The following is a 9,091-nucleotide window of genomic DNA, read 5'->3' on the forward strand; positions in this document are numbered from 1 at the left end:
TCCTTCAGTAGTTCATAATTTCCTATCCCATGCAACATGAAGTAGAGAATAATTTTTACAAAGCAGCAAGGTGCATGAGTATCTTATCATCTGTGGTCTGAAATTGCTTGATATGAGCAGAAAGGAATTTCCTTAAAGTTTCTCCCTTCTCAGTACAGAAGTAGCCAGCACACTTGAATATCTTTTACTAAATCCACTAAAGTTCAGGGAGCATGTGGTCTAAGTCCCATGACCTAAGACAACTTCTTACCTACCACATAGTCCAGCCACCTTCCCAGAAGGGAAAAGAAAAACCCACATTGCTTCTTCCAACACCCAATTTGCTTTATTATTTAGAAATGCTCACACTATCAGTAACAAAAAGCCCACTTACCATGGTTAAACAAATAGGGACTTATTTGTAATAAAGGCTACTAATCAACTGACCTTAAGATAGAGATACGAGGGGGGACCCCCAAAAACCTGGAATTTAGTTATAAAAAAATTGTGTATTTATTCCTGTTTAAACTTCAGTCACCTTCAAAGTACTCTCCATTTGATGTAATATACCTATCAAGATGTCTTTTCCACTTCTCAAAAACAGTTTTTGAACTTGTCGATTTTGATGCCTTTTAGTGCTTCTGTTTTTTGTTACCTCTTCCACATCTGCAAAACATTTCCCTTTGAGGAATTTTTTCATTGGGGAAATAAAAAAAGGTTGCTTGGGGTGAAATTGGGTGAATAGGGAGGGTGAGGCATGGGTTAGGGGGGTCATGCCATTTTTGGTCAAAAATTGTGAACATCACATGGTGTGGGCAGGTGCACTTGTAAATCACCTATCATGAAATGGGGAAACGTGCAAAAGAGTCTTCAAAAAATTTCACTGAAGCTGAATGCAGCCTCTCACAATAATTCCAGTTGGTACACTGATACAGATGGGTCCCTTGAACACTCACCTAGCAGGCAAAGGCTGTACGACAAGGGGCCCACACTCCAGAAGATAATTATGGTTTTTTTTTGGATCCTCCCTTGTAGTATCCTTAATTACCTGGGTGGGCTAATGTAATCACCCATGCCCCTCTAAGAAGAAAGGAGGAAAGAAGAGAAAGTAGAAAATATTTGAAACACAAGAAAGATTCAATGAACTGAATGGCTGCTGACTTGAAGATAGAGTGGCTACAGGGAAAAAAAGGAAACCACAAGCCTGGAAGAGGCCCCAAGTCCCAGATGATGCCTTGGAGAATCAAGCTCCAGCTAATGCCTTGATTAGCTCAGTGTAACCCTGAGCAGATCATCCAATCATGTTGTGCTAGGCTTCTAATCTATAGAACTGAACTAATAAGTAGGTGCTGTTTTAAGCTGCTAAGTTTGTGGTAATTTGTTAAGTAATAGGAAATGAACACACCAAACTGTAGACCCACCAACTTTCACTTGTCTGCTTCTTAAATGCTTAATACTTCTAAAAAAATTCTTGCCCTGGCTGGTGTGGCTTAGTTGATTGAGTGCCAGCCTGTGAACCAAAGGATCTCTGGTTCCAGTCCCAGTCTAGGGCACATGCCTGGGTTGCAGGCCAGGTCTCCAGTAGGGGGTGCACAAGAGGCAACCACACATTGATGTGCCTCTCCCTCTCTTTCTCCTCTCTTCCTCTCTCTAAAACTAAATAAATAAAATATTTTTTTAAATTACTAAATTTGTTAATACTTAAATAATAAGTATTTCTGTTTTCTGGCTCCTGCAGTAGAGAAGGCAAAGGAGGAGGAGTTGAGACGGCTATTGGTTAGACAAACATCTGTGTCCACCATGCTGCCCATGATTAATTCCAGTTTATGGCCTTTCACTTATAAGCACTGACTTCTATATTAGTGATGACTCTTTTAGTTGTTAGTGACAGATTATCCTAGGCAAAAAGGGAAATTCACTGACTCGTCAACCCACAGAAAGGCAGAAATGGAGCCAATTTCAGGGGTGACTAGAACCCCGCCCTGGAATTTTAGAGTAATAATAATGATGGCTAACATTTATTGACTGCTTACTAAGTGCCATCTGAGTGCTTTCTAATTATTGGTTCATGTCTTCTTCACAGTAACACTCTGAGGGACTCATTGATATCAACCCCATTTTGCAGTTAAGGAAAATGAGCCACAAAGAGCTTAAGTGACTTCCCTCATGAAATGGAGCCTATGGGTAAACAGTGTTCCCTGGCAGGCTAATTCCTCCTCTTAGAATAGTTCCTCTGCATCTTTCTGCAGGGACGTGCTACAGGAAAAATGAAGAAAAAGAAGAGGAGGACTCGGAAGAGGAAGATAATGATAGTGAAGAGAGTGATGAGGCTAAGGACAAGATAAAAGAGCAGAAGGCAGAGGAAAAGGAAAAGGAGGAAGAGGAGGAAAAGGAAGAGAAGCAAGAGCAAGAGAAAAAGGAGGATGAGACAGAGAGGCAGAAGTCAAGGCCAGCCTCTGAGACCCAGTCTCTATCCATTCCCTACCTCAGTGTATTTTCAGGCTCTAATCCAGACCTGGGTCCTCAGCTGCTGGAGGCAGCTGCTCGTGGTAAGAACTAGTCCCCACCCACCATATCCTCTTTCTGTCCTCCCCCCACTCTGTGTCCCCACAGGTCTCTCACACCCCAGTCTGACCTTATCTCCCACTTTCATCCCAGGCACTAACGCTACTGAAGAGCCCTGAAAGAATCCTGCTATTATCCAGAGGGGAGCTCATTTTGTGCATAGGGGGCCTACATGCTGGCATGGTGGGTAGTGTGTCCTTGTCTCCCCCTCACAGGCCTGCCTGTGCTACTAACCAACATGGAGCTGGGCCTAGGGTGCCAAGAACTGCAATGGCTACTGCAGCGGGATCAGCTGAGCCCACCCCAGGTGCAGCCTGGCTTCTGTCTCTATCTGAGCACTAACCTCCCCCTCAGTGCTTTGGAAAAAGGTGAGGCCCAATGGGTAAGTTGCCAGCACAGCTTTGTGACATACTAGGCTCCCAGCTTCATTCAATCTGGCCCAGAGTAGGTTCAGGACTATAGCAGGGAACCACACTCCCTGTGCATCCTACCTTCTGGTTCTGCCAAGGGGAAGGGGTTATGTGTTTCCCATATGACCCCAAGTACTAGATTGTGAGCTGCTAAAGAGGCTGAATGTACTGGATCTGGGCCTGAACATGGACATCCTAGAAGAACAGATGCTGCATGAAATCTTGTGCACGGAGCATCCTGAGCTCGAGATCCACTGGCAGGACCTCAAGACAAGAGCTCTGGATACCCATGAAGCCATGGAGGCTGCTGAGGTGCTCGGGGATCTGCTCTATAGGTTGGGATGAGCTTTGGTGGGGCCAGGTATTGGTGTGGAGAAGAGTGGAGGTGATGGGGGATTATGGGGGAAAGGGCCAAATCCATGCAACAATGACTGTATGCAGGAACGGCTCTTGCTGATGCTACTGTCCCAGAACCTAAATCATCAGAAACCAGCCAAGTTCCTGCGAGACATGTTAAGGACACAGGCAGAGCTGTGTCAGCTGCATGCCCACTATGAGGAACTAGAAGACCTGAGGATGCGGGAGGTGGTACGGTGGGCACCCTATCGGCGTGTGGTCCAGCATGGAATGGCCATTATCAAGGCTCTTAGCCCACTGCGGAACCTGCTGCTACCTTTCTGTATGGGCCCAGAGAATTGGCTGGCAGCCACCAAGCAGGCTCTGAACAGCATGAAACACTGTGAGAACCATCAGGGGCAGGACTTGCCCAGCCATCTGCTACAGCTGAAAACACAGCTGACCCGCCAGCTGCTGGGCAGCACTGTAGCTGCACTGGGCCTGACCCACATACCCTTGGTAGGTGCCTTGGGTGCTTTGGCTCTGCTGCAAGTGGCAAGGAAGGCACCAGATCTGGAGAGGCTGGCACTTTGGCCTGGACTGGCAGCCTCTCCCAGCATAGGCTATAGCAAGCCGGTTCCAGGTGTGACTCGACCAGCCTGGCTAGGGCCGAGGGCCTGGCATGAATGTGGAATGTTAGAACTGCTGCCCCAATTTGCGGGGCTGCGTGCATCCCTGGAAGGCCACTCCAGTGTTTGGCAGGCTTACCTGTCACTGTCATCCACAGTACTGGGACCTGCACCTGGGCCTGGGCCTGATCCCTTCAGCCTCCTCCAGAAGCTGATCCTGTGGCGTGTGCTGAGACCTGAGTGCCTTGCAGCTGCCCTGGCAGACTTTACCACCAGCCTCCTGGGCCGGCCCCTGGATGAGAACCTGAGTGCGTCCACCACACCCTTTGAACAAAGCCAGGCTACTCGGCCCCTGCTGATCTTGCTGCCACCACCTGGTCACCCCACAGCTATCTTGCACCCCCTGACTGTCATCCAGAAATTGGCTGCACAGCATGAGCAGGTTTGAGCCATGCCTGTTGGCCACCGAGTACCCAGGCTCCTATGGACTGGGATGGGGTGGGGGTTGAGCCTCCCAACATTCTCATGGATCTTTTGGATTAGTCCGGAACTTTTGGGGTGATTGTGGCATTACTCTGGGCCCCTTGGGTCACTCTAGGATCACTCTGAGTTATTCTGACATCTGTTTATGCTCTCCAGGGGCAGAAGCACCTGGAGGTGATAGCCCTGGGCTCTGAGGCCTGGGACCCGGTTTCCTATGTGGTCAGCACTCTACGCCAGGCAATGCACAAAGGGCACTGGCTGGTGCTGGAGAACTGTCACCTGATGCCTCACTGGCCGAAAGAGCTGCTACAGCCCTTGCTGGGGCTGCTGGATGGAGCCAACGGTGGGTTGCTGCCAAGAGATCATTTCTAGGACTCTTTTCCTACACTTGGGCCTAACTAAGCTTGAACTCTCAGGTCTCATGGGCAATCCCCTAGCTTCCAGCCTGCCCCCTGTATTTGACTCTTGACCTCTTAGCCTCAAGTCTGATCCCTAGATTTGTGTCTGACCCTCTTTACCCACTGATTAAACTCAGCCCATGTCTGTACCCAGTGGTCTCGGACCTGGAGTTAGAACTGCTTTTAGTCCAACCTGAAAGCAGGAATGTGGTCCACAGTGGTTTCCGTCTTTGGCTTATTGTGTCTGCAGAGGCTGTTGCTTCTTTACCAGGTGAGGAGCCAACCCCCAAACCCCCACAAAGGCTATCAGATTGGAGGAGGGAGAGTGACTGTGCTGTGCTGACTCATTACTTTCCTTTCTCTCTAGCTGTGCTGACTCAGCACTGCATGCCTGTTTTCTGGGAGCAGTCACTGGAGCTGGGCCACATTTTGATCAACAGTGTGGAGCTAGCCCAGCAAGGACCCTATATGCAACCCCTTACCAGGACGCTGCCCCTGCTCCTCCTACACAGCCTCCTGCTACACCGGCAGCAATATGGAATGAAGATGCAGGCACACAGGGGGCGCTGGTGAGAGACCCACCCATCCTGCTTCATCAGTCAGTCACACAGCAAATGCTGAGTATTTCTCCACAGGGTCTGGGATTCACCTCTGGAGAGCACCAAAGTGTGAGGGCAGGTGGAAGCCAAGGACAGCTTCTCCAAGGACTTTGGGATCTCACTTTGAACTGAGTCTTGAAATTTCACAGAGGCAGATCAGGTGGAGACTGGTCCTTTCTGAGCAGAGGGAACTAGCAGGAGGGAGAAGGCAGCAGTGTGCCAGAGGTGGACATGCTAGGGGTTGAGTGGGAAAACTGAGGCTTGTGGTAAAGGGCCTTTAAGACCATGGTAAGGGGCCTGATTTTATCTTGAGGACAGTGGGAAGCCACTGATGGTTTTAAGTAGGGAAAGAAATGTGGTCCTACTTCCCTGTTTGAAAAATTACTCTGTCTTCAGTGTGGAGAATGGACCAGACAGGGCTGGGCTGGAGGCAAGCAGAACAGTTTTAGGAGGCTCTGGAAGTCTCAAGGGAAGAGATCATGGTGGTAGGGACTAGGGTAGTCACAGCAGGGGGAGTAAATATGGGGTGAGGAAGAGGAGTCAAAGATGGCTCTCAGAATTATCCTTGAACAATTGGGTGGCTGGTGTTGAGGGAAATGGTGATTTCTATTGAAAGCAAGTTGAATTTGAGGTCATCAATTGGCAATGACTAGTGAGCCCTCATGAGTTTGGAGCTCAGGAGAGATGTTTGGGCTGCAGAGAAAGATGTGAGTCCTCAGCATATAAATGGTTTTGAAAGCCTACTACCTGCTCCCCTCCCCCAGGAGTCAAGTGACCTTCAACCATGTCCTTCAGATTCAAGACCAGCTGTGGGCCAGCCTTAGTAATCCCCATACTGCCATGCAGGAGCTGGCTGGTGAGACCCCTTCTGCCCCCATGTAGTTATCAGCCCCCAAGAGAGCCTGGAAAGGGGAAGGTGTGGGAGTACTGAGACCGGGACATCATTTATAACTTTGTTTTGGGAAGTGGTGGAAACTGGAGGGGCTGGAATTGAGGGGCTCTGATCTCATCTTCAGCTTTGGTGTTCTATGGGGGTCCTCTGGGAGACAACAAGGACAGGGAGTCTGTGATTAGCCTCATACATTCCTGCCTGAGTCCCAGCAGGGGGAGTTGGGACCAACCACACACACCCCAGTATCTTCTAGCCACTCTGTTGCCCAACCCAGGTAAGCGTTGGCCAGGTATCTGTGTTGGGGTGGGGAACAGCACAGTGTAGTGCTACTCTCCTAGGAGTGTGAACAGCTTTGGCAACAAAGGGGCAGGAGGGTACAATATTCACATAGTTATAAGGTGAGGGCTTACAGTGTCAGAGGAAGGCCTACTCTTTTGGGTCTGTACTGGGGAGAGACCTTGTCTCTTACCCCTCACCTCCACCTCCCAGAGCTAGAGGAGCTGGATGCTATGGCAGAATGCAAGGCCCAGATGCACCTACTGTCCACATGGCCTGAACCCGGGATCTGTGGACTGAGTGCTAGCTCCCAGGCCTGGCTATTGCGACGTCAGAGTCGTGCTCTCCTGAGTGCCCTCCAACGGAGTTCACCAACTTGGGTGCCTATGCCTCGGGGAGGCTCTCCGCGCATCAAAAGTCGGCTGCTGCAGCGTTTGGTAGTTGCCAAACGGAGACTGGAGTCATTGCAGGCTCTACTGACCGAGAACACTCGCCAAGACCAGTCTGGCACCAGGTGGATGGCGATGAGGTTCAACGAGGGGCGGCCTCTAGAGGGCTTCCTGCAGACCGAGGTGTTGGAACTGAGCCAGCTGGTGAAGGTGCTGCAGCAGGACCTTGACTGTCTATTGCAGCAGCTGAAGGGAGCACCCCCGTGTGCCTTCCCACGCTGTGCAGCAGTGGCCCACGCTCTCTGGACTGGCCGCCTACCCCCGCCTTGGCGACGCCATGCACAAGCCGGGCCGCAGCCACCCTGGCACTGGCTGCGACAGCTGTCACGCCGTGGGCAGCTGTTGGTTCGCTACTTGGGTGCGGGCACTGAAGTACCAAAGCGCATCTTTCACCTATCAGCCTTTTGCTACCCCCGCCGCCTGCTGCTGGCACTGCGCTGGGAGGCTGCCTTTGCTACAGTCACCCTGGACCACTCTGCACCCAGCTCCAATTTGCCTGGTAGCCAAGGCTCCAGCTCCAGTCATCTTCCCCATAAACGTCAAGAGCTGAACAGCAACCCTCTGTACCTCCAGGTATCTTCCTGCAGCCCCTCATTTCCAATTCTGCCCCCTCCACCTTCCTGATTACACCCTGCAGCTATCCTACCTTGCCTGTTGGTGATCTTGTCTCTTCAGTAACCCTATCTTCTCTGATCCCACCTTACGAAGACCCCTTAGCTTCCTAGCCTTGACTGACTGGCTTCTGGCACCCCCCAGGTGGTGAATAGCCCAAGACCCACGGTTCCAGAGACAGGGCTGCTGCTGATTGGGCTACAGCTCTGGAATGCCCAGTGGGACCCACTAGCAAGGGCCTTGAAGGACAGTTCCTCCAGCCAGCCCAGCCCTCTGCCTCCAGTCAGCGTCAGCACCCAGATCCAGGGTACCAATGACCCGCCACCCCTTACTGGCCTGGCTGTATATTCCTGTCCTGTGTACATGGAAGGGCCCCTGGGCACTACTAGGCTACACAGCAGGAATATCCTGATGCACCTGCCCCTGCCCACCAAGCTCAGTCCTGCCATCTGTGTTCAACGCAGAGTCCATGTGTGCAGCCCACCCCTGCCCTGAGCCCTCAACCAAAATAAAGTTGGAGTGATCCGATGAAAGAATTCTGAGATTTGTCAGAAATAATGGTGCATTCACACTGAGGATGTGACACACTGAGAGGAAAGCACAACTGAGGAGAGAAGAGATGTGTTCACACAGAAGGCAGAAGAGGGTGGATGCCTGGCAACCAGGAAGAGGGGAGCGTGGGGACACTATGGAGAGATGGGCCTGGTATTGGTCCGGCCCAGGCAGGTCTGGGGATGGCTAACATGCAGGATCCAGAATCCCTGCCCAGCTCTCTACTGTGGTCACAGCCCTTTTTGCTAAATCCACAAGGGTATTTTCAAAGGGATAACATTAGAATTTAAAACGATTTCTAAAGGCACTTAGTGGTATCATCGAGACTGCCCCAATCATCCCTTTCCCTACAATGGATTCTGAGTGAACCATACACACAACAAACAAGCAAAATAAGACACAAGGTCCTATGTTCACTCAACAGTTATTTGTTCTGCCCTCCTGTGAACCAGATGTTCTTCCAGGCACTAATGAGGTTGTTCTAATGCAGGTTGTTCTAAGAAAGACAATAAAAGGCCAACACATAAATAAATTAAACTTGATGATTTCTAAGTGCTATATAGAATATAAAGTAGGCTGATATGTTAGAGGGTGACTACAAGGGAGAGTTAATGTACAGGCTGAGCAGAAATGATGCCTGGCTTGAGTGTGGTTGGTACAATATGTGAAGGTCTCGCACGAGATGGATAGCAGTTTGAATGTTTCACCTAAAATGTCATATGGTGTGCTTGAATGTGACATTGTTATGTTATAGAATTACATGCTTATGATTTTGTAATAAAAGGGGCATTATTTGTGCCAGGCCCTGTAGTTTGGGTGGTAAGGAACAGCTTTCTGAATATTTGAAAAGGAAGAATATTTCTGGTAGAATACTCAGTAGATTCAAAGGTTTTAAGACAGAATAACCCTGT

At 50.0% G+C, this 9,091-nt stretch overlaps 1 protein-coding gene across 1 annotated transcript in view; it reads left to right on the plus strand.

Moving 5' to 3' along the window:
- DNHD1 (dynein heavy chain domain 1) overlaps positions 1-8,693 on the plus strand; it is a gene marked incomplete at its 5' end in the record, with an annotated part of 70,781 nt that extends 62,088 nt beyond the window's left edge. Inside the window, 11 exons of the mRNA XM_036029992.1 lie at positions 2,229-2,528; positions 2,760-2,912; positions 3,088-3,266; positions 3,396-4,361; positions 4,559-4,745; positions 4,955-5,071; positions 5,168-5,369; positions 6,164-6,255; positions 6,416-6,565; positions 6,781-7,589; positions 7,773-8,693. Of these exons, the coding sequence (XP_035885885.1) occupies positions 2,229-2,528; positions 2,760-2,912; positions 3,088-3,266; positions 3,396-4,361; positions 4,559-4,745; positions 4,955-5,071; positions 5,168-5,369; positions 6,164-6,255; positions 6,416-6,565; positions 6,781-7,589; positions 7,773-8,123 (3,506 nt within the window). The remainder of the gene's footprint in view (positions 1-2,228; positions 2,529-2,759; positions 2,913-3,087; positions 3,267-3,395; positions 4,362-4,558; positions 4,746-4,954; positions 5,072-5,167; positions 5,370-6,163; positions 6,256-6,415; positions 6,566-6,780; positions 7,590-7,772) is intronic.
- Positions 8,694-9,091: the final 398 nt, after the last annotated feature.

The sequence above is a fragment of the Phyllostomus discolor genome, chromosome 6, assembly GCF_004126475.2.
Source record: "Phyllostomus discolor isolate MPI-MPIP mPhyDis1 chromosome 6, mPhyDis1.pri.v3, whole genome shotgun sequence".
Classification (NCBI taxonomy): domain Eukaryota; kingdom Metazoa; phylum Chordata; class Mammalia; order Chiroptera; family Phyllostomidae; genus Phyllostomus; species Phyllostomus discolor.